The sequence below is a fragment of the Esox lucius genome, chromosome 23 (genome assembly GCF_011004845.1).
Source record: "Esox lucius isolate fEsoLuc1 chromosome 23, fEsoLuc1.pri, whole genome shotgun sequence".
NCBI lineage: Eukaryota > Metazoa > Chordata > Actinopteri > Esociformes > Esocidae > Esox > Esox lucius.
Window position 1 is genome coordinate 9,945,027 of NC_047591.1, and position 24,879 is coordinate 9,969,905.

The window sequence follows — 24,879 nt, forward strand, 5'->3', positions numbered from 1 at the left end:
GTGATTACAAAAGTGTATACGATGATGCACAGTCCTTACTGGGAACGTTTTGGGGACCAAACTCTATTAAGATATTGTTCTGCAATCAGCTGGGGAAAAAGCATAGTTCGAATTATAAAATAATATTGAATTAATTCTTCTCTTCCTTAAGGACTATCTGTTTTTTGTTTTTTTTCTACAGTACTTTTCGAAACGGATCAGTTTTTCTTCGGATTCATTCGGAATGGGTCTAACATATTTTTTATATTTTAATTTTGATTTATGCAAATCGGGTCGGGTGGGAAAGACGTTGGTTAATTTCGAAACAGATCTAGCGGTGAAAACCTCTAGTGTAAAGCCGGAAGAATTACCAGTGGTCTGGTCTCCACACATAGATAAAACTGTCTACAAATGCATCACTTATTGGGCCTGTTTGTCTCCAATACTTTAGCCGTATGTCTGTATGTCAAAGTCACATTTCTGGAATTTGTTTGAGACTCCAACACCACCATCATAAAAGTGGGGGCAGTCGAAGTCCTGTCGCTGTGGCTTTGAAGACGCGTTGGCAGTGCGCATAGAAGGGGATACAGAACATCTATATTCTTGCAAAATGTCTTTAAGTCCTGTAAGTTGCGAGGTGGGGCCTCCATGGATCGGACCTGTTTGTCCAGGACATCCCACATATGCTCGATTGGATTGAGATCTGAGGAATTTGGAGGCCAAGTCAACACCTTTAACTCCTTGTTTGGTTCCTCAAACCATTCCTGAACCATTTTTGCTTTGTAGCAGGGCACATTGTTAGAAAATTATTTAGCTTCAAATGACCATTCTGTAATAATAAATCTGATTGCCTTGACAAATCAAGCAAGCCTCCTCTACCTCCAGCCAACATGCTACTTTTAATCAACCGCATTCATTCAGGTAGGCAACACCTCAGTCTAATTTGGGCTTAATTATAGATGGATTTTATATGTTTGTACATTAAAAGGGTAGGTACTGACCCATACTCTACTTCCTGAACACATTATATAATGCTGAGATCACCTCAGTAGTTCATTCAACTTTGACATTTCATCACACTTCATGGGAACACAGGTTCAGAGTCCAAGACATGTGTAATGCAACACTGTCATTCACCTGTTGTGTCCAGGTATACCTTAGACAATGACATACTGAGCCCTGAACAGAGATTATCCTATGAGGAGAACGGCTTCATCGTTGTCAAGGGCCTGGTGTCTGAGGAGGACATCAACAGATTTAGGTACCACATCTGTCAGATTAAACTGGACGTCATTCATACACACGCACACACATAGAATAGTGCTCAGGGAGGTATAGTTCTTTGTGTCTGTGTGTAGGTGTGTGGAGGGGGATAAGGCTTTAGGGACCATAAGGACAATGCATTAGAAATCATAGAAAGAGCATTTAGATGGAGTACTTTTATTTCCATAAAGTACACAGCACCAGTCTGGACACCAGAGATTAACACGTCTGTGTGAAGAAAGGAGGGAGTTTGTCTGAGGTGGTAATTTTCCTGTTCCAAAGGAGGTTGGAGATTTTCCAGGCTATGTTGGTGACTCTCACATGAAACCAGAAAACATCTCAGGGCTGGGTGTGTGTGACGGTGTCATGAAAAGGACAACAGTGATATCATTCAAATTAAAGTCTCCATCCAGTCCATTTAAAGGTGTGCAAGCACAGGCTACCGCCAGCAACACCAACAGCTATACATTCAGTTAGTGGTTCTGTAGCGCCACCTGCTGTCCAAATAATGTGTTAAAAGGATGTTAAGTCAATGTTCACAGTTGGGAAGACAGGAACGGTGCTGGTACAAGGGAATTGCCATTTGACTGGTTTCATTTATGAAGTTTGAATGAATATATTTGATGTATCTACAATTTATTGTATGCTTATCTATTCATATTTAATGTTTATCCTCAGTCTCGCAACTAGTGATTTCTGGATGCCCAACAACCTGCCTCCTACACCCCATCACCTACTTTCTTCTCCATACACTCTCTGAAGGCCTCCCATTCTTCACTTCAACTCACTGACCACTGGCTGCGTTCCCTCGAAAATCCAGAAAGCAACACTTGACCATCTGATGTCAAAAACAACAGACAGCTATTCAGATTCTCCTCCGTCTCTGGACTGTGGGCTTCTCAGGCTCTGCACACACTTAGATTGCTCACTACCTGGGAGGCCGCCCCCGTTCCAGGTGTTCACGAGAGGATCTGCTCTGCGGGCTGTCACTACTGTGTCCCTAGACTTCGGTTCTATGCACTTACAACTACTGGCTCTATTTATCCCAGCTTGCTATCTTAAAATGAATGCACGCCTAGAATAATTGTTTGCGAAATGGTTGAAATTTAAATAAAAAACATACTGGTACTTTTCTCGAAGTTGCACACGAACTTTTATTTGTTTAGTTTGAGTGTTTTTTTTTTCCTTGCAAGGATAGACTATGCTATTTGCGACGCATATATCTTAGAGGTAAATATGCGTAACTTATTGGGTCTGTATGTCTACAATAGGTCAGCCAATTTGTATGTCAATGTTTCATTTAAGGATTTGGCACACTACCAACTGCTCCAAATAAGGATATCCCATTTGGAGGGGCGAGTAGTGGCCTTACCAAGGTCGCTACAGTAGTTTGGAGACTGTCAACACCACCATCATAAAAAGTGGGCGCACCGGCGCAATCGCAGTCTTGTTGCTTTGACGTTGCTGAAGCGTCGGCAGTGCGCATAGAAGGGGATATACAGAAGAACAACTATATTCTTGCAAAATGTCTCGAGCGGCAGATAGACTGAGAATGATGTTGAATCATCTAGATCGACCATCCTTTTGTGTTATATCCTTTTGCTGTTGGTGTCTGGGGTATTTCTCCACGGCTGAGCGATGTTGGAAATTCTAACCGATGTTCTATTCCTTTGCATCGGTACAGCTTTTCAGGATAACCCGCGGACGCAGTATTAGTAAATTGTGAGGCCTTTCTAGCGTCAAATGTACATTAAAATATTACTGTAAACGCTTAAAAAATCTAAGATTAGCATATAGACTGTGTGCTTAATATGTCTGCTTGTACTTTTACGATTACGACTGTTCAATTCTACGGGGCAATCTGTTGCTATATCAACTGTTAGACCGATGAACTGCACTTCTTGCTTTGTTTTTGTTTCAGTTGCTGATCCTGTTTTAAATTGTTCTAATGGCCTAGGATGGCACAATGCCTGATTATATTCAAATATTTGTAATAATGCACTTATATAGCTTCAAATGACCATTCTGTAATAATAAATCAGATTGCCTTGACAAATCAAGCAAGCCTCTTCTACCTCCAGCCAACATGCTGCTTATTATCAACCACATTCATTCAGGTAGGCGACACCTCAGTCTCATTTGGGCTTAATTATAGATGGATTTTATGTGTTTGTACATTAAAAGGGTAGGTACTGACCCATACTCTACTTCCTGAACACATTATATAATGCTGAGATCACCTCAGTAGTTCATTCAACTTTGACATTTCATCACACTTCATGGGAACACAGGTTCAGAGTCCAAGACATGTGTAATGCAACACTGTCATTCACCTGTTGTGTCCAGGTATACCTTAGACAATGACATACTGAGCCCTGAACAGAGATTATCCTATGAGGAGAACGGCTTCATCGTTGTCAAGGGCCTGGTGTCTGAGGAGGACATCAACAGATTTAGGTACCACATCTGTCAGATTGGACTGGACGTCATTCATACACACACACAAACACACACATGTTCTTGAACATTATTGGACTGTTTCCACTAGCATTTTGGTCATATGTAGCATGGCCTTCCACCATTAGATTACTGCTCCCCCATCCCATAGTCAGGGAGATACATGGCATAACAGATGTGCTTACTGATGCTACACCGACCAAAACAGCTGCACCCCTAGAGACTGACATTGCTCTGTGTGTTTGTGTGTGCGACAGGGAGATGTTTGAGCGGATATGCCGCAAGGAGGTGAAGATCCCTGGGCTGATTATGATGCGGGATGTGTCCAACAACAGGTCTGAGTTCATCCCAGACCAGAAGACCGTCTCCAAGCTGCAGGACTTCCAGGAAGAACCGGAGCTATTCCGCTACTGCACCCTGCCTCAGGTACACACACACAAGCTCAAGTACACACACAAACTTAGAACACACAGTCTCTCTTTCTTGGTTTTTGTCATTTTCATTCAGATGATTCATCCAGAACAGTGCATTGTGTCTCTTGGTTTTCTCAGATCCTGAAATATGTGGAGTGTTTCACTGGTCCCAACATCATGGCCATGCACACCATGCTGATCAACAAGCCCCCAGACACAGGTCCAGAATGGTTCAACCCTAATCTAACCTCTGACCCCTAACACTGAACCTTAACCAGAAAGACACACACACCTTATAGAGAGTGAAAATGGCGTAGCCTGCATATTTGTCGACTGTATGTTTTTGCATGTGTTTATGTGGTCTATTTCAGGGGAAAAGACGTCTCGCCATCCCATGCACCAAGACCTACACTATTTCCCGTTCCGTCCGGCCGACCGCATTGTATGTTCCTGGACCGCCATGGAGAGGATTAACCGCCAGAACGGATGTCTGGTGGTTCTGCCCGGTTCGCACCAAGGCATCCTCAAAGAACATGACTACCCAGAGTGGGAGGTGAGAAACATGCGTACACAAAACCAGGGTTACTATCCCCACTAGATCTAGTGACATCATTGCCCTTTACCATTCCAAAGGGCGGAGTCAATAAAATGTTCCACGGGATCCGTGACTACAACCCAAATCATCCCAGAGTGCACTTGGAGATGGAGAAAGGAGACACTGTGTTTTTCCACCCTCTATTGATCCACGGATCTGGAATGAACAAGACCCAAGGCTTCCGTAAGGTAACGCACCTCACCCAGAGACCAAAAGATGTGATTGCTTTTGTGACTTTTAACAGGATGTGACTAGCAGAGTGGGTGCAGTATATGGGACAGGAGGTGTGCAGTAGACATCTCAGGTAGGGGTAGTAAAGCCTAAAAGGGTTTTGTAAATAAGCCTTCACCCATGGATATTGCCCCAGGGGTATAATGATGACCAGTTTATGGAGGTGTACAGCGTGCAGTGATGTGTCCTTGTTAGGGACACTGGTGGCAAATCTGAAAGGAGCAGAACAGCTAGCCACTCAAGAGTCCCCTTTTACATGTCGACCTGTTAATTAGGTCTCCAAAATCTAGCATGAGTAGGATTGTTATGTGAATGCGTGTGAGTTCATCAGATTAGGTAAAGAATGAATGATTACGATAGAGAAACCCAAGTCTAACTTCAACCTTGGCCTTCAGATGGACAAGTGATGAGAGAATGACAGTGTGCTGTTCAGGCAAACTCCCAAATACTTATATGAGGTGAATTGCTCATGCACCACCCCATCAGCTGTAATAATCACACAAGAAGTGGGACCTATTCTTCCTACCAAACCGGAGGAACTTTGTTTCAGAGATGTTTATTACAAGTTTAAGGGGCATAGAAAAGTTAATGGATACAAAGAAAACTTTGTTGTAGAGCACCTGAAACAATTTTGTGTGCAGGCCATCTCCTGCCACTACGCCAGCTCTGAATGCTATTACATCGACGTGAGCGGAACCTCCCAGGAGAACATCGCACTGGAGGTGAAGGGGATCGCAGAGAGGAAGTACGGTTTGGACAACAGTATCACATTCGAGGTACATCACCATGTCTCCACAGAAGAGTCGGATCGCGCCAAACATGAAACCCATTATGAATGAAATGTGTACAGATGTATATTTCACACCTAACAGTATCTAGGTGAAACACATTGTCCATAGATCATGTGTTACTGTTAATACTACAAATAACAGTAAACATGAAATCCATTGACAGTCGACTGTATATATTAGTTGTATATACATGAAACATATCAATAAACGTTATAGTGTGTTGCATACAGTAGTAGTCTTGTCTAATGGTGTGTTTCTGTGGTCAGCAGGGTATAAGCTGTCTTGTCTTGTGTGCATTGCAGGACACCTGGGCTGTAAGGGGCCGTCTGGTACAAGGGGATAGGATCAACATGTAAGAGAGCCCATCTGAGAGGGACGGTCATTGGTCACTCAACGCCAACAACCTGCCAATCAAGTTTGAGTGTAAAAAGCATGGGAGGGATTTATTGATTGGGTTAAGAGAATGTTCAAGAGTCCAGTCACAGGGCCGTTTGACGGGGTGTGTTTGACCTAACAAGCTTCCAGTTTTCAACTGTAATATGCAAATGGTACACCGGTCAAACCACACCAGAACAGTCAAACCTGCAGGTTCCTGCTCAACAATGGTAAAGAGATAAGCGAATGGAAGTTAATTATAGACACTGATTGTAGTTATCTTTTGCCTAACAATGAACTATCTGTGTGAGGGGCTGAATTGAGAGAAGCAATGGTAGAATGTGAATGTGTGATGGGGAGTTCGTTGATTGGATGGATGGGAACGGGAGGGTGTTTTTGTTACATCAGAGTATGTTTAAGTGGACTTTGGAAAACAGGTATGCAGCAAATGGTGTGAGTGTTGCTTTGTAGACAAATCAATACGTTATTAAATAAAACTAACAGAGATGCCTTAATATCATGGAAATCTAGTTGTATTTTACATCACTTTTATGAGACTGCATTCAGCACTTAGTGCCATTACAGATATATGTGATATTCTTTTCATGATAATCACTGACAATAAACAGATGTAGAATGAAATACCTTTGCTTCTCTTTCACTGTGTGGAGTTCTTTAAGTTTTTATAATAGTCAGATCTGTATCTTCTTATCCTTGAACCTAAATTAAGCCCAATTGTAACAGACACACCTCCTCAGAGACCATCTTTGATCCCCTAAATCAGATGCATTTTACCTAAACCTTTCTTCTTCCCCCTCAACCCAATCTGCTTTCCAGACATGCTCCCAACCAGTTCCACCCACACCCCAAGGCCTCATGAATATTTAGCAGTTAAAGATCTACAGAATTGAGTACATGATTATGGATGTGTACAATCCAGCCTGGTTTCTCCTCGTCTCAGACCCAGTGTTGGGGGAGGGAAGTTGAGTTCTTTGTGTCTGGGTGTAGGTGTGTGGAGGGGGATAAGGCTTAAGGACAATGCATTAAAAGACATAGAAAGAGCATTTAGATGGAGTACTTTTATTTCCATAAAGTACACAGCACCAGTCTGGACACCAGAGATTAACACGTCTGTGTGAAGAAAAGAGGGAGTTTGTCTGAGGTGGCATTTTTCCTGTTCCAAAGGAGGTTGGAGATTTCTCAGGCTATGTTGGTGACTCTCACATGAAAGCAGAAAACATCTCAGGGCTGGGTGTGTGTGATGGGGTCATGAATAGGACAACAGTGATATCATTCAGATTAAATGGAAAACCCTTCAAGTCTCCATCCATTGTATATTATTCATTGTATTTATTTAATCCAGAAATTAGTCTGGTTTCATTAATTTAATCCAGACATTAGTCTGGTTTTAGATCTGGGCTAGTACAATTACAGTAGCTGCATTGGTTGTAAATGATATTGCCGAAGCCTCAGATAAAACATTTAATTGCTCTATTTATTGACCCCTCCAAGGCCTAATGGGTCATACAGTTGATCATTCTATGTTGCCAAAGAAACTTGTGGTTCCAGATTTTTCTTAGCCATATGAAATGGAGTGTCTCAAATCAGAATTTCTTCATGACTTCCTGGTTTAAACTTTAGGGTATTTACTGTTTACTCTGTATATTAATAAGATACGTCAATCTGAGATAATGTAAATGTTTTGCTGATAGGAGTACTGTACAGTGCTGTTCCCTCTCTCGAACAAGCGTTTACACACTTGCAGGCTGATTTTCAATTCCTACAGAATTCCCCTGTAGGTCACTTGTAATTTGTGATTGCTTTTCATAATTTGTGTGTGCTTCATATCCATTTGTTTCTCTGTGTTTTTTCTTTCTAAATATATATCTAGCCTTTTCATTTTGTTGTAATACAAGACTCTACTTTAAAAGAGACCTTGGTCTCAGCTTGATTACACCTCTCCACCCAGATGAACAGTCATTGGACGATCATAATCAACTTAGCCTTGTGGCTGGTTGGCCATTGATACCATACCACCCAAACAGGCTGAAATTCCCAAAGTTTATTTCGTAGTTTTTACATAATTAGGGCATTAGCATAATTATCTCAATTTCAACTAGTTATTTTGACCACACACTGTGGAAATATTGTCCACTTAAGTATTTAAAATCACATTTCTGACTGCACTGGACCTTTAAGTCTCTCAGTTACGCAGGCACATTACACACACAGATACACACTGCAAATTCTATGCCAGGATACTGTCCTGCACTCTCTCAATGATAAAAACTCTGGCCAAGCACAGACTACAACACAATGATTGATACTTAAAGACTCTTTTGAGACATCAGTGTTGCTGTCGCCCCAACCCAACTATCAAACACAGCCTCTTCTTTATTGTCCAATACATAGAGACCTGCATTTTGATGCACGCAGGTATGAACTGTCCTCAAGTAGGCCTTCTTGTGTTACTCCACGGGTAACCTGTTGTTCTCTGTGGCGGTGGTCAGTCTGTTTGTAATTATTCTAGCTAAATAGCCTATGTGTAGACAGGCAACCCCATTCTTTCTTTTTTCCCTCTAAATGGTCTTTTGGCCAATCAAAGCTCTGAAAAGAATCCAATTCACGCCTACACACACTTATGATTGACAAGCAGGCCAACTGACAAAAACATACCAAAAAAGGAAATTAAAAGAAAACCAGAATGTCTGCCTGAGTAAATGCAGCCTTTAAAAATATTTCTCTGGCTATTGAGAGTGGAACTATATCCCAGACCAGTGGAACAGCCACTGCAGGTGAGTCCTTGTGAGTTTGCCTGCTTGTCAGTCATGTGTGTGTGTGTGTGGGTTTGTGTGTGTGTATAAAAGATATTCCGAACATCTCCATTACACTCAAAGTGGGGGTGAAATCATAGAGAAGCCACTGAGTCGACCAATCACATACATTTCTGCATCTAAGATATGTTTAAAATCCAGAACTCATTTTTATTTCACTGGAGTCATGTGGGACCTCATGGAAGAAAGGTGGATGAGGATTTGAGATGTTGTTTAGAAAAAAAGATTGACCCCTGGTGGCAACAAATGAGAATCTGTTTTCAATCGGCCTACCTGGTTAAAAGATTTAATAAAAAAATACAAAGTACTAAGATAAACCATAACAGTTTAGCTAATAGGCTCTGTTGCTGTGCATACGTTAGAGCATCTGGCCATTAACCAATACGTTTCTAAATCAAATACCGGAGCCAGCAATGGGGGTTGAGCAAGTGGCCTGCACTGTCTGGGATTTGTGGTAAGTAATCCAATATGGATGCCTTGCCTAATCTCTCTAGCGACCCTTAGTGGCTGCTTGGTTGCCTGTGTGCTAAATCAAAGTAGTAGACAGAAGACTGTGTTCCCTCTGGCACATAAGGATTACAGTAAGGACTTCCTGGTTGAGACAGTAGCGTGACAAGAAATTGAACGGAATAAGATTAATGTTCATAAATGTAAATAAAATCCATGTATAATAATATGCACCAGCCTGGCATCATGCATCACTAGCAAATACACACATCGATTTCATGTGGATGCAAATATATGCATCCACATGCACTCGCTAACACATGGAAACACACAAACTACTAGATAAATGAATCAAGCCATCATACTGTCAAACTGATTGAATCCCCATCTGTATCTCCTTATGAGGAGTCTCCTGGTCTAGATGATCTCTGGACATGAAAGACACACCTACACCACACACAAACTGAGGGACACAAAAGCAGCCTTGACAACTTCAGCGGACACTGTTCACTGATTGGACAGTGATGAAAGATGTGCCCCAGATCAGTAACTGGAAGCATTTGAAACAAACGCTATTCCTTTCCGCTATTCTTATTTATACTTCTCTCATCTCCTTCCCTCACCCCTCTGTAACCTCCCTTCTATTTTCGACCCTCTCAAATCCTTATCCATCTACTCATTCAACTAAAAACACATCCTTCCCTCGCTTGACTATTTTTCACAAGATAATTAAAAATAATGTTCTTTAGAGTTCTTCAGGTTTATCGCACTCAGTAAAGACAACATCCATTCTTGCTCGATTACCCCAGGCTCCCCTTCTCACCGCTCCCCTGGACGAATGGAATACCAGCTGTCCCTGCTGCCAAAAAGTCCCTCTCTCTTCGTTTTTCTCCCCACCCACAACCTCCATCCCTGCCCTCTTTCACTCACCACCCCCTCCCTCACCTCTTTGTCTCTCTCCGTTCATAACCACAGTTCGCAGGGCTGCTTCACTGTCTCCTTCATCATGTCCTGGACTTATCTGGTCTTCCTTTCTCTGCTTGCCACCCTCCTCACGTGTAAGTACCAGGGGTTTGACCAGCAGGGGATCAGGTGTTCGGGGGAAAAGAAGTGGGACAGATAAGGAGGAATTTGGGTGACACCTTTCTGTAGTAAATGTTCAGTGTTTGAGGTGAGATCATCTTAAAGTGTCCAGAACCACTTCTGGTGATAATGTCTTTTAAAGGTGCATGTCAAGAATTTCTAACAAGGCAACAGCAAACATGTCACTCCCAACGAACAATTCCCTGGATGACCCCTGGACCAAACTGTATTTTTTTACATTTATTAAATGCTGGATTTCTATGACAAGACTCAAGTGGAACCTGTGCAAGTGGTGCCTGAGATATCAAGTGGTTTAGCGAAACTCTTATCCTTGAGCATGTGTGCCAAATGTAATCAAGCAGATCAAAAGATTAAAACATAGTTCATCTAAAGTCCTGTACTCTTTTCCAGTATTCAGTGGGGTGGAGAGTGCCTCGATGAGAGATGGAAAAGATGGAGATATAACAGCTGCAGAGCACCAAGGTGAACCATTTAAATATTCCACACCCCTCTGAGGGAATCCAATGACCCTCTTTGACCCTAACCCTTTCCCCTATGTACCCAGGTCCAGGGAAAAGAGTCTTCATGCTCCAGGCGGATGCAGCAAAATTCTTAAAAATGCGTAGTAGGCGCTCGACCAAACATGAGGCAGAGATCCTAGGTGAGACTGTTTTCCATCACTTTAACCTTTTAATAATTTTTGTCATCCATTGAACTCAATGGGCCGTGTTCTGAAGGGTCAAAAATACCGAAGGCAACTGCCGACTGAATGATCTAAATAACTTTTATACTATTATTATATTATTATTTGTGGCTGAGTCATGATATACTCACGATACATGGTCGTTCTGAGCCTGTCCAACAGGGTCAAGGTCCCAATTATATTGTTCTTCCACTTGAAACCCAGCCCCTCCAAAGTGAAGAGGTGGCTCCAACATTGTTTTTCCACTTTAAACCCAGCCCCTCCAAAGGTGGCTTCAACATTGGGCACCATGGAATCAATGGTCTGGGGAGAATATGAAGCATTACCAAGGAGACAGACAGGGCAAGACCTGGGGAAGTTCAGAAGTTTGCGCATGTGGTTTGGTTAAAGTTGCTGGGTTTTGGAGGTTTCTGTCAATATGGAGAGGCTGGCGGTGTGTGTGTGTTTGTGTGTGTCTGTGTGTGTACCCAGAGTCTATTAATTGTATGGTCTGTGGACAACAATTTCGTGTGATGTGGTCAGGGAACTCTAAACTACAAACCTCCTACAGGTGAATCCCCAGCAGCTGCAACCAGAGCTTGAAAGCATGTGAAGTAATCTGTTACACACACGCACGCACACACTAACTGAAGGCAGCAGGAGTCACAGGGTAGAATGGAGGAGCATTCCTCCGTCGGTGCACCTCTCTGGGCCACCACACAGAGCGAACCAGCCAACATTTCTGGACAAACAGGGACTGAGACACTGGCGTACACAACAAAGTCAGACGGGTGTGTGTGTGTGTGCGTGCGTGTGTGTGTGTGTGTGTGTGTGTGTGTGTGTGGCACTTTGATGTTGTGTCCTTATTAGGAGTGAGATGCACAGGTTGCAGGAAAGGCACTGCTGGAGCTGAGACAAGAATGTGTGGAACAATTAACCATTCAAGTACAGAGAGAAAGACAGTGGAAAGCAGGGGGAAAGGAAAGAATAATGACCAATGGTAATGGAATGGTCTGTTTTCTTGGCTGATGGGTTACAGAGAGTGAGACTCTAGCACGTCTGCAGCCATGACGGGAGACAGAAAGTTAAAGAGAAAACCCGGCGAGCAGGCCTAGTATCTAAGAATGTTTCCCTTGTTCATAGCCAACATGTGTAATGAAACAGCCTATCAGACTGCATTCCTCTAGTGTTTGTGCTTACTTAAAAAAGAGACGACATCACCTTAACACTTTTATACCATGTTATTGAACTGCCTGTGTGTGTGTGTTCAGATCAAAAGGTGAGTGGTGTGTGAAAGACTTCGGCTCTTACAGGGGAGAGTGTTAGAGGTTGGAGGTTTGGCTGCAGACATCCTCAAGGTTCATGACATCAACTCAGGACCTCACTGATCTTAACACCTTCTCCCCTACTCCTCCCCTCCCTCTCTCCACAGCTGAACAGAGGGTGAGGCTGTCAGCTGACGAGCGAAGGAGGGAGTACTATGATGAGCAGAGGAACGAGTTTGAGAACTATGTGGAAGAGGAGCGTGATGGTAAGGCCGATGAAGTCCGTTCCAAGGATGAGGCTAAAACCATAAGTGAGCATTTGGTTAGGTCGGGATGCCTGTAAGGCTTAGCGGTTTGCTCCACATCCTGATTTGTCTGCAGTAATCAGTTTAATCACAGCTATTACACGGTGTGCTGCCCTGAACACTTTGACCACAAGGTCTGTGTAAAGACACCTTGTGTTTGTCAAAGTTCTGGTACTTTTGGTATTTCTGGAAAGAGTCTCTTCTACATAAGTGCACATTATCGTTTTATTTTATCTTCATGGTTCATCTTCTCCAGAGACATTAGAGGCTAATTTAAGACTGGGAATGCCTTTGATTACACAGACCAACACATTTCCATGCCAGGATGGACAGGAATCCACTTTCCTACTGTGTTTTCTTTTTTACACTTTTCAGAATATATAGCATGACATATTTTTTATAAAAAAACAATTAACTTGCAAAATGTACTGTGATAGTTACATCCATAGCTGTACGGTTTGTCCTGAATTGTGAATTTACCCAGATTGCAATGGATGAACATTAGAAAAATATTCTGGTTCAAGGATTCACACTGTAAAAAGTGAACTAACACTTTTAAGTTAAGTCCTTATTCAAAGGCAGTGTAAATATATAGAACTAGGTTTTGGTATTTTATTTCCCTTTTAAGGATGACTGAGGTCAGTTCTTTGAAAAAGGACTTTGTAAAAACCCCTTCAGGCCTCAACTGTCTCCTTTGTCCTTTCTTTCCTCTCATCTCCATCTCTCACTATAGAGCAGGATGAAAGAACACGGGAGAAGACAGAGCAGTGGCGTGAGTTCCACTATGACGGACTCTACCCCCGTTATCCTCGTGGTTGGTGAGCATGTTCTGTAGGACTCAGAGACCAAAACATAGAGCACCAGCCTGAGATAGGCTGGACCCTGTGTCACTCAAAACACCTAGCCTAAGAATCTAGCCTAAAAATGTAGCACAGGAGATAGCGAAATGATCAGTTGCCTACAAGTAAATGATTTATGTAGAAAACAAGTTAATTTAAATAGTAATATTAAGTAGATGCATTTACTTTTGTGTTTACATTTTTCTAATGTTGTAGCAAGTCAAATTGGAAAATGAGTTGGTGTATTACAATACATGCTTGTTCTAATCTTCCTGTTCAATATCTGTGTTATACTCAGTTGAGAAAATGTCTGTATCTTTCACACCAGTCTGACAAACTGTATTGACTTTCTGGATTGAAACCAAACTGTACAAAAAAATTTAAACATAAAATCTCTACTGTAATTCCAAAAAAAGAGACAAATAAAGACAATACAAAGATCTACATTGACTGGTGGCTGTGGAAAAAGTACAGCATGTGTTGATAAACCTGTGTGGGAGAACTCACAAGGACCTATATTCATGACTACCTGGGTCTATACATTATGCAACAGTTGGAAAGAGAGGTACAGACGGTAAAGACAGATGGTAAAGAGTGGAAACAAGAGGGGAAGCTGGAGAAAGGAAGGAAAAATGTAAAGTGCCACGACTGACTACTGGAGAAGTCATCAAACAGAGTAAATGTCTAAATTCCATGTGAGACTACCAACATTCCACAGCTGCAACTTTAGACAGCACTGGGTGCCAAGGAGAAGAAAGGACAGATTATACAAAGAGGGGAGAAAAGAGAGGGGAAACCAGGAGACAGATGAAAGAAATAGTACCAGGACACTAGCAGACACGCCTGTACCTCAGGAGAGCAATGCCGGTTTGTACTAAATGCGTACTAGTCATTAAATATCCTGATGGCCTCTTAATACAGGATGTGTTCTATACAACCCACTTAGATCACTACAAAACTTAAAACTGTTTTAAATCATATTTTGGAGCTGCAAAACAGTGAGCACACATTCACTTTCTTATACCTACTTGGTCCTTTTAAGATCAGGTACCAAATAAGGGACAAGAGACAATTCATTCAAGTGAGTCAAGTCAGGAAAAAAAAGGCAGATGAGATTGTTGGAAAATCACTGGATTTAATAAGCACATTCGTAACAGGGGTGTATACACCACTCAGAGCAACACAACCCAATTCATTAACAATACAGTCATTTAAAACCCACAATCAACTACTAATGACTATAAAATAGTTGCACGACCTAAAAATAAACAGCTGCATAGGATAAAGACTAAGACGGTGATGATCAGTGGGGAGGACTACTTTATGTTGTTGAGAAACATGGGCTGTTCCCCTCGAGGCTGCAGCAACTCTCCTGCTATCTTGGGCCCCGATTTCTCCTGTGGACACAGACAAGGAACAGTTACAGGAAGTAGTGGGACCGAGGACCAATCGGATTGGAGGAGATGCTTAAGCTCCAGCTGAACATCAAATCCACAAAAACATCACGCTTACCTTCAGCATGCCATCTCTTTCCCATTTGAACAAGCCACAGTTACTGCAACAGAGAACACAGCATTATAATGTGTTTAAATGTCTACACTGTTAAATGCTTGTGTGTGTGTGAGAGAGTGTACAGTGTCTCTCACCTGCAGTTTGTGTGGCAGGAGGTCCAGCGCGATGGCTCTCTGTCCACAGGGACATTTGAAGAAGCGCTTGGTGGCATCGTGCCAACACAGCTCATGCTTCTCCTCCACACAGCGATCAGCAGGCTTGAAGTAGGTGTACTTACACTGGAGACATGGTCAACAGCGTCCACTTAGCAACCACGTCAGAGCAATGAACACATAGTGTGATCAAATCTGTCTACAACTGCAGCTCAGCCGTTATAGAAATGCCAAAGTCGGCTGTTGAAATCCCAGGTGGTTAGACAGAGATGGGAGTCAGTGGTAGGTTGACTCATGCTAATTTATAGCAATGTAAAAAATAACTGACCCCCTTAATAAAGAGGGAAATTAGTGTATAAAAGAGAGAAAATATTGTAAGCTCAAGTGGACAGTATTAACTATTATACTAATGTATCAGAGCACACTGAAAGTCAGCGTAAGCACTGAACCCAAGAATGCAGTTGTAAACGCCAATTTAATAAAATAATAACTCCACTTCAGAACCGGGGGTTAACTGACCTTTTTACAGGTGACCGCTCGACACTTCTGCTCTCAGATTTTCCTCATCTTCTCCTCCATCGCCTCCTTCTTCACCAGGGGATCAAAGTAGTGCTCCTGCACATAATACTCTGTCAGGAACTATTATAAAATTGGGGTAGGAGTTAGTTACAATGAAATGAAGAATGGTTGTCAGTTTCACTAGGCTGTCATGGTTACAATAGTGGTAGTAGAGGTAGTAGTAGTAGTAATAGTAGTGGTGATAGAAGTAGTAAAAGTAGTGGTGTTAGTAGTAGTAATAGAAGTGGTGTCAGTAGCAGAAATAGTAGTAGAAGTAGTGATGTTAGTAATAGAAATAATAGTGGTATTAGTAGTAGTAATAGTAGTAGTGTTAGTAGTAGTAATAATAGTAGTAGTAGTGGTGTTAGTAGTAGCAGTAATAGTAGTGGTGTTAATAGTAGTGGTAGTAGTGGTGTTAGTAGTAGTAGAAATAGTAGTGGTGTTAGTAGTAGTAATAGTAGTGTTGGTAGTGGTAATAATAGTGGTAGTAGTGGTGTTAGAAGTAGTAATAGTAGTGGTGTTAGTAGTAGTAATAGTAGTGGTGGTAGTGGTAATAATAGTGGTAGTAGTAGTAGTAATAGTAGTGGTGTTGGTAGTAATAATAGTAGTGGTAATAGTAGTGGTAATAGTGGTGTAATTAGTAGTAATAGCAGTGGTGTTAGTAGTAGTAATAGTAGTGTAAGTAGTAATAATAGTAGTGGTGTTAGCAGTGTTAGTAGTAGTAATAGTAGTGGTGTTAGAAGTGGTGTTAGTAGTAGTTATAGTAGTCATACAAGAGGTGTTAGCAGTAGTAATATCAGTGGTGTTAGTAGTGGTAGTAGTGGTGTTAGTAGTAGAAGTAATATTAGTGGTGTTAGTAGTAGTAACAGTAGTCATACTAGAGGTGTTAGCAGTAGTAATATCAGTGGTGTTAGTAGTGGTAGTAGTGGTGTTAGTAGTAGTTATAGTAGTGGTAGTACATGTAGTAGTAGTATTTGTAGTAGCCTGGTCTTGCTAAGAACTCTCAGGGTGTCTGCTGTGGTTAATGCAAGTCTGGCTTACCGCCTGAAGTTCAGCCCCATTGCAGGACTTAGCATTGAGGATCTTCTTGAACTCCCTCTGATTGGACATAATTGTTTTGTTCCCGCCTCTTTTTCTGGGCGGGCTCTTCTTCCTCGACCGCAGGCTGTTCACCTGTATGCAGGTAGAGTAAAGGGGATAAGTATGGATGCTGCTTCTGGGTCTATGTGTGTTGGGGTGTGTCCGTGTGATTGGTGTGTACCATTAGGTGAGGACAGATTCTTCTGCACCCTGACGGTGATGGCCGAACTGTTGCTCCTCTTCCTCTTCACAGAGTTGGGGTCTTCCCTGGTCAGCCCTGACCCCTTCATTCTCAGCTTCTTCAGAGCAGCCAACTAAAAAGGGAGGGACAGCTTAACCTTTAACCTCCACCCTCTCGACAACGCCACATTATAGAAGTGTGAAGTGCAACACTGATAGGATAACCGTCACCTACTTTGGCGGCTGATAGGCTTAGTGCTGCTGAGGGTGGGGGAGGAGTTTCGTCAAAAAACAATATATCCTCCCCCTCGTTGAAGCCCCTCCCCAGTGTGGGGGTGTTGGGGGAAGGGGGGCTCTGGGTGGCCCTGGGGACCACTGAGGCGGCTTTCAGGGACAGTAGAGCCCCCCGGGCTGGAGGACGGGCCCTGGGCACCCCCAACCTAGCTGAGTTCTGGAGTACTCTGGGCCAGATTTCCTCCGCTCTCCGCCGACGGTTCTCCAATAGCTGCTTCTGCTGTTTCAGGAGGTCCGAGGCCGAGATAGACTGGACCCCTGCAGCAGACGAGTCTTTGGAACACGGGGGAGTGAGGGAGGGAGGGAAGACGAGGTGGAAGACGGGTGGGAGAAAGAGAGACAGAGGATAAATTAAGAGAGAAAAAGGTACAGTGTGATGACTTTCCATCTCGTTCAGACAGGCAGTTTGAGTTGTGCCCATGTCAGAGGCACAGGACAGCTGGAACAACCAGAACATCCCGGTCCCAAAAGGGTGAGAAACACTGACACCCAATATAGACTTCCAGAGCCGTAAATTGGTATCTCCCACACCGTAGGACGGTCACAGTCGGTCAGCAACTACGGTCAACACGGTCCCAAACGACCTGTTGGTATTGGAGTCGTGGGAACTAGCGGATCCCAAACCTCAGTTCACCTCTCCCAAGTTTAATCTCTAGATTTCTGAGTGCACGAGGAAACTGCCTGATGCCACCAACGCAAATTCAGTTTTTTCGTTTTGAATAAAGACTTAAAACCGCTTGATGGTCCAAGAATAAAAATTTACCTCTTTGCCATTGAAGGTGATATTCATGAACTTTTTAAATCACATTCCAGTGGGTCTGTTCTGTCTTTAGGGTCTTTCTGCTGAGTGTTTGACATTGTCACACCCACCCGGTCATTCCTGGATCTGTGTAAACCAGTGACTTAGTGAAGCTGTTAGCTACTTGAGGGTTTGGTGAGGTGTTTCTTCAGCTGAAGGGATCCAGGGGTCGGCAAGGAAAGCAGGTCCTTGAAGTCGTCTGAGCAGCCAGTCACATTGTCAGACACCGAGGCTGAAACATTAAAGAACACATTAATAGAGGAAGAGCAGTGGTGTTAACCCTCGTCATCCTCACCAAGACATCCTCCTCCCCCAGTCTTACCCAGACTCCTGGCCTGGCTGGCCAGCTGGTTGGCCCCCTTCACAAACAGGTTCCCCAGGGTGGTCTGGGTGGGCTTCTTGGAGCCAGATGAAGACCTAGACATGAGAGGAGGAGAATGTAAGTTACCAAAACCCAGACAGCGTCACACAACTAATACACACACAGAGGTTTATAAATCAACACACAGTATACACAAACACAGACACACACACTCACAGTGCGGCAGTACAGACTGGTGAGGAGAGGCCACCACAGTGCAAACCTGTCTGACAGAGTCATCCATTCAGGCTGTTGGTCTTCCCTTTGAGCTTCCTTGTGACCTTCCCAGAGGAAGATGACTGCAGCTCGTCATGCTGGGAACTCAATTTTCTTATACTGGTCCTTGACATGGTACTGGGAGTACTGGCACTCTTACTGCAGAGAGGGAAAGAGAGGGAGAGGGTTAGTGGGTAAGAGAGAAAGAGGGTGAGGGTTAGTGGGTGAGAGAGAGGGGGACAATTACATTGTAATTAAGAATGGTTGTCAGATTCACTAGGCTGTCATTGTTACAATGGTGGTAGTAGAGGTGATGGTAGTAGAAAAAGTAGTGGTAGTAGTGGTGTTAGTAATAGTAATAGTAGTGGTGTTAGTAGTAGTAATAGTAGTGGTGTTAGTAGTAATAATAGTAGTGGTATACATAGTAATGGTAGTGGTAGTAGTATTTGTAGTAGTAATAGTAGTGGAAGTAGTGGTGTTAGTAGTAGTAGTAGTGATAGTAGTAGTAACAGTAGTAATACTCGTGGTGTTAGCATAAGTAATAGTAGTGGTAGTAGTGGTGAAAGTAGTGGAAGTAATAGTAGTGGTTGTAGTGGTGTTAATAATAGTAATGGAAGTGGTAGTAGGGGTATTAGTAATAGTAATGCTGTTAGAAGTAATAATTGTAGTGGTGTAAGTAGTACTAATAGTAGTGGTGTAAGTAGCAGTAATAGCAGTGGTAGTAGTTGTGAAAGTAGTAGTAATAGTAGTGGTAGTAGTGGTTTTAGTAGTAGAAGGAATATTAGTGGTGTTAGTAGTAGTAACAGTAGTCATACTAGAGGTGTTAGCAGTAGTAATATCAGTGGTGTTAGTAGTGGTAGTAGTGGTGTTAGTAGTAGTTATAGTAGTGGTAGTACATGTAGTAGTAGTATTTGTAGTAGCCTGGTCTTGCTAAGAACTCTCAGGGTGTCTGCTGTGGTTAATGCAAGTCTGGCTTACCGCCTGAAGTTCAGCCCCATTGCAGGACTTAGCATTGAGGATCTTCTTGAACTCCCTCTGATTGGACATAATTGTTTTGTTCCCGCCTCTTTTTCTGGGCAGGCTCTTCTTCCTCGACCGCAGGCTGTTCACCTGTATGCAGGTAGAGTAAAGGGGATAAGTATGGATGCTGCTTCTGGGTCTATGTGTGTTGGGGTGTGTCCGTGTGATTGGTGTGTACCATTAGGTGAGGACAGATTCTTCTGCACCCTGACGGTGATGGCCGAACTGTTGCTCCTCTTCCTCTTCACAGAGTTGGGGTCTTCCCTGGTCAGCCCTGACCCCTTCATTCTCAGCTTCTTCAGAGCAGCCAACTAAAAAGGGAGGGACAGCTTAACCTTTAACCTCCACCCTCTCGACAACGCCACATTATAGAAGTGTGAAGTGCAACACTGATAGGATAACCGTCACCTACTTTGGCGGCTGATAGGCTTAGTGCTGCTGAGGGTGGGGGAGGAGTATCGTCAAAAAACAAGATATCCTCCCCCTCGTTGAAGCCCCTCCCCAGTGTGGGGGTGTTGGGGGAAGCGGGGCCCTGGGGACCACTGAGGCGGCTTTCAGGGACAGTAGGGCCCCCTGGGCTGGAGGACGGGCCCCGGGGACCCCCGCCCTAGCTGAGTTCTGGAGTACTCTGGGCCAGATTTCCTCCATTCTCCGCCAACGGTTCTCCAGTAGCTGCTTCTGCTGTTTCAGGAGGTCTGAGGTCGAGATAGACTAGACCCCTGCAGCAGACGAGTCTATGGAACACGGGGGAGTGAGGGAGGGAGGGAAGATGAGGTGGAAGACGGGTGGGAGAAAGAGAGACAGAGGATAAATTAAGAGAGAAAAAGGTACAGTGTGATGACTTTCCATCTCGTTCAGACAGGCAGTTTGAGTTGTGCCCATGTCAGAGGCACAGGACAGCTGGAACAACCAGAACATCCCGGTCCCAAAAGGGTGAGAAACACTGACACCCCAGAACATTCTGTTTGTTTGTCTCGAATAAAGACTTAAAACCGCTTGTTGGTTTATAAACCAACACACAGTGTACACAAACACACACACTCACAGTGCGGCACTGCAGGTTGGTGAGGAGAGGCCACCACATGGCAAACCTGTCTGACAGAGTCATCCATTCAGGCTGTTGGTCTTCCCCTTGACCTTCCCTGTGACCTTCCCAGAGAAAGATGACTGCAGTTCGGCATGCTGGGAACTCATCTGCTTCTACTGGGCCTTGACATGGTACTGGCAGTAATGGCACTCATACTGAAGAGGGTGAGAGACAGAGAGAGAGAGGGTGAGAGAGATGAAACAGAAATTAACAGCATTTTGAATTAGAAGTTACATGACAGCGATCAGCCTTTAAGGTGGTTCTGAAGGTAAGTGTGGGTTTCAGAGTGGGTAGAGGCTGTATCGGTTTAAGGTTCTGAATATTAACCAAAACCCACCAGGTTGACAATCTGAGAGCAGGGCTCTCCGTTCTTCTTGGCTGCTTTACATGTGCCAAAGTCCTGAGCTTCCCCCATCAACAACACTTTCTGAGGGTGGTCCACAGACAAGGAGACCTAAAAATATTATTTAGGTTAGAGAAAGGGACAAAGAGAGATGGTAAGAAGGCCTTGATTGGTGAGAATGACCCACACCAACTGACAAACACTAGTGAAAGCAGACAGAGGCCCCTCACCCCATCATATCCATCTTTAGGCTTCATGGGGTTGGGGTTTGGGATTCCCATCACGGTACCAGGCTCAGTCGTCCAGTGCTCCTTATGCACTTCACCAAACAGGAAGAGAGATACATATACTTCCAGGTCATGGAGGTCAGACAGCTTTCAGATGCTGAACGTCTTACCCTAAGGGAGAATCTCAACTTATATCAACACACATCAGGTAGGCTTCCTTAGGGGGGAAAACAGTTTGCATACCCTTGGAGAATTGGTAATATATGTACCATTTACAAAGAAAATAAGAGTGACAACTCAAAACACATGTCTTTTAAAGGTGTTGTCGGGATATTTTGTGCATTCACGAGAGAGCTAACAAACTCATTGACTATTTATGCCTAGACACTAATTGCAATTTAAAAAGCCAAAGGTATGGGAAATTCAACTTTAATTGCAATTTCCACCAGTGTGTGTCACATATATTCAAAATCAATGCCAACATTTCAGAATTTCTGCCAGTATACGCAAACTTATGAGCACAACTGTATATATATATATTGTTTTTAAGGATAACTGAATGGACAACAAAAAGTAAATATGGCTACATTTGTAGTGGGCTTTAGTAGTTTCAGGTTAAGGTTAAAGAGTTTGTGCTGGGATGGAAGGGGGTTCACCTGTCAGAGGGCGGCTAGGTCAGCGGCGGTCTTGCTCTGGGAAGCAGGTGAGGAACATCCAGTATCGTTGGTCTTCCCGCTGCTGGCAACTGGCAGGAATGATCTGGGAGTCCAAATCTCTCTGGGGCGCCTGTAGAGCTGCAGGCTTTGACCTGGTGAGCTGTTCTTTGACCTTTGTCTTTGAACAGATCGGCGCTGCTCAGCTGGGCGGTGAAGTTGGAAGATGACTGTAGCTTGGCCAGGCCACACGTGTCTTGGCCAGCCGAAGGCTTTCCCACTGTGGAAAACAACAGTCGAAGTGACAGCCTTAAACATCTCTCTTTGACCTGATAGACATGCATACATACACACTTCTTACATGCCATTAGGACTGACACCAGTCAACTGCTCATTGTTTGGTGATGTAAAGAAAACTCCCTCGGTCTTAAACACCCAACAAAAAGAGTTGATTTGAATACAGCTTAGAATGACATTGATTAGACATACTAGATACACCCACAATTATTGAACACATTTCGTTGTCTGCTGAGTGATCACTTGTCTGATCTTTCTGTGTCATCCCAATGTGTACATAGCCTACTGCACTGCATTTAACTATTATTGCAATTATTAACATTTTGTGACATTTAGCTTAACAGGTAGCATGAATAAACCTTGTTGGTTATCAAATGGATCTAAAAGACTGGAAATACTGTTTTATTACATAAAATATGTGCATATACATGTCAGAAAGTAGCTCTAGTTCAATTTAGGGGAAGTTGTATGAAGATGTGTTGTTTTTCATCTATGACATTGAAGAGTTATGCGACAGCAAATAACAAAAAGCAGTGAATATAACAGAAAAGTGAGAGTTCAACCTTTTGGACGCTCCACATGGCTCCTCCCATCCCTCATAAATTGACTGGAATAATTATTTGCAGAGCAATCTCAGGAAATGAAGGTAGGGAAAGCAGCATTGAGCGGTCATGTCTTCCTTTTTGTCGGCAGTGTGGCCCTTCTTCCTCTTGAAGGAGCACTGAAAACGTTTCCAGGGGGACTTGTTGGCCTGTTTGTCCTCAATATCCCAGGACAACTCATCCATCAACTCCTGGATAGTCTCCTCAGGGATGCTGGCGAGGGCCTGTTTTGAGGCATTCAAAGCTCTTGATTGGGCCCAGATCTTTCCAGGGCCTTTTCTCTCCATGCCCACTTCCTGGGCTGGACGGGGGAGTACTGTGTTAAGGCGGAGGCATCCTGGCCCATCGCTGAGGGTCACCCAAGGGTTACTGGCCGCTGGGAGATCCACGACGGGGCTCTCCGGAGATGGGAGCACATCCACCTTGTTGTGCCTCTTTTTATTGATGTAGGTTTTCAGCCTTTGGAAGAGGGACTTCTTAGCATCCCCTGCCAGCTCATGATTCAGCTTTTGGAGAGATTCCACCTCTTGTATGGTCTCCTCGAGGAGGCGGGCGAGAGCCTGTTCTGAGGACCTACCGGAGGACATGTCTGATCGGGCCGACCCGGTCCGGGGATAATCAGACTGGATTCTCCACACCTCTAGGGATGGTACCCTCCTGTAGCGGGTAACTGGACGGTCAGACCTTGGTTGAGCACTGAAGGCCCAGGAGTGATCAGGGCTGGTACCGGCTCCTTGGCTGGTCAGGCTGCCGTCTGAGGCCATCAAAGTGGGTGTGGGGGCAGGCGGGCAGATCATGTTCCGGCCCCTGGAGGTTGAGGGCCGGGCTGATCGGCAACGTCCGTGCATTATCTCAGTTAAATAACAAGCTGGTTCGCAAGAAAAGCATTGGCTGTATGGTTGAGTGATAGAAATGATAGACAAGACAGTTGTTCAGCCTTTTAGCAGTCCAGCCCATTATGATGCAATAATCCATTTTAGAACCCCCTGATTAGGTCTAGTCCCACACCCCACCAGGACCAAAAACATGCTTCTTTCACTGTTTTAAAACATGTACCAAGCTTGAAATTTCATCATTTTAGGGGCAAGGCCATTTGGCCTTCGGTGTCATAAAAAAAATGGAGGGCGCAGAGGCCACATCCCAGGGCACAAAGGCCATTGAGTGAAATAGCAACTGTAGGAGGATTTGCAGCTTACAAATAATCAGCTTGAATTGCTGATAAGAAAAAAGCATGCATGACATAAAAACATACATCATTCACTTTTTTTTTAATAATAACTCGTAACTTCTAACTCATTGTGTTTCATTTGACATGTTTTAGTTGAGAGCATTTACATGATGACAACATTTAACTAACATTAAGGCTAGCTAGCCCGAAGGCTAACATTACCTCAGTTACACAAAAGTAAACCGCGAAGTATCCTTTAACATCACAATCACCTGCGCTTATGAGCACGCCCTTAATAAACAAATGTAGTGTCTTATTTGTGTGTTAAGAAAGTAATATTCGTTTTTAAAATGTCACTACAAACCTTGTCACGTCTAGTGATATCAAACGTAACGTTAGTTCTCAGAGCTTTCAAAAAGCATTCAGGTGTATTCTCCCGCACGAGGTCGGAATTCATCTGATAACGAGTTTCAGCCCTCTGATAGCAACGAAGATGTAGTGTAAGTAACTCCATTCCTAACGCTTCAGCAATATGCTGCTATCTAAGTAGAAATATCGGCGTCATCAATATGATAAGCTAAGTTATTCTGTCAAAAAGTTAGCATTAGCGCTAGTCCAGCCATATTATTTCTTGAAATGGAGGTGTCAGCTAGAAATCATATTCTCCATCTTTCAATATGGTTAACCTTGGAGCAGTATGCCTACCTTTATAGTTAGCTAGCAAGCCTAAGATTAATTAGCATCACATTAGCCTTTCTACAAAAAACTACT

General features: G+C 43.5%; 4 protein-coding genes across 7 annotated transcripts; 2 read left to right on the forward strand and 2 right to left on the reverse strand.

The window, feature by feature from the left end:
* Nucleotides 1–968: 968 nt before the first annotated feature.
* On the forward strand, nt 969–6,746 carry phyh (phytanoyl-CoA 2-hydroxylase). 3 transcript variants are annotated; one of them, XR_002195947.3, is made up of 9 exons: nt 2,651–2,833; nt 3,307–3,359; nt 3,589–3,699; nt 3,957–4,125; nt 4,251–4,332; nt 4,484–4,665; nt 4,746–4,895; nt 5,334–5,396; nt 5,580–5,679. XR_002195947.3 is itself a non-coding variant. In XM_010866444.5 (9 exons), the coding sequence occupies exons 1-9, from the start codon at nt 2,768–2,770 to the stop codon at nt 6,083–6,085; spliced, it is 1,002 nt and encodes a 333-aa protein (XP_010864746.4). In that variant the 5' UTR covers nt 2,651–2,767; the 3' UTR covers nt 6,086–6,746. The 3 variants fall into 3 exon arrangements, 2 of the variants coding, with proteins under 2 accessions (XP_019898156.3, XP_010864746.4); XM_010866444.5 differs by lacking the exon at nt 5,334–5,396 and adding an exon at nt 6,032–6,746 and having other exon boundaries at nt 5,580–5,714; XM_020042597.3 differs by lacking the exons at nt 2,651–2,833; nt 3,307–3,359; nt 3,589–3,699; nt 5,334–5,396 and adding exons at nt 969–1,240; nt 6,032–6,746 and having other exon boundaries at nt 5,580–5,714.
* A 3,592-nt stretch (nt 6,747–10,338) lies between these two features.
* On the forward strand, nt 10,339–14,005 carry ucmaa (upper zone of growth plate and cartilage matrix associated a). Of its 2 annotated transcripts, none has more exons than XM_010866442.3 (5): nt 10,339–10,443; nt 10,880–10,951; nt 11,034–11,129; nt 12,583–12,726; nt 13,454–14,005. In XM_010866442.3, the coding sequence occupies exons 1-5, from the start codon at nt 10,392–10,394 to the stop codon at nt 13,540–13,542; spliced, it is 453 nt and encodes a 150-aa protein (XP_010864744.2). In that variant the 5' UTR covers nt 10,339–10,391; the 3' UTR covers nt 13,543–14,005. The 2 variants fall into 2 exon arrangements, with proteins under 2 accessions (XP_010864744.2, XP_010864745.2); XM_010866443.3 differs by having other exon boundaries at nt 12,583–12,681.
* An 870-nt stretch (nt 14,006–14,875) lies between these two features.
* On the reverse strand, nt 14,876–22,409 carry LOC114830144 (protein MCM10 homolog). Its single transcript, XM_034290258.1, is given in 16 exon segments — nt 14,876–14,956; nt 15,206–15,349; nt 16,823–16,876; nt 16,878–16,954; nt 17,043–17,175; nt 17,277–17,608; nt 18,256–18,366; nt 18,457–18,551; nt 18,719–18,794; nt 19,910–20,042; nt 20,144–20,309; nt 20,777–20,973; nt 21,156–21,272; nt 21,392–21,535; nt 22,197–22,321; nt 22,403–22,409. Coding segments are annotated over 16 exon segments (1,992 nt in total).
* LOC117593799 lies at nt 22,028–23,968 on the reverse strand. The gene is made up of 2 exons (XM_034290224.1): nt 22,902–23,968; nt 22,028–22,321 (listed from the first exon to the last, which is right to left on the reverse strand). The coding sequence occupies exon 1, from the start codon at nt 23,786–23,788 to the stop codon at nt 22,955–22,957; it is 834 nt and encodes a 277-aa protein (XP_034146115.1). The 5' UTR covers nt 23,789–23,968; the 3' UTR covers nt 22,028–22,321; nt 22,902–22,954.
* Nucleotides 23,969–24,879: the final 911 nt, after the last annotated feature.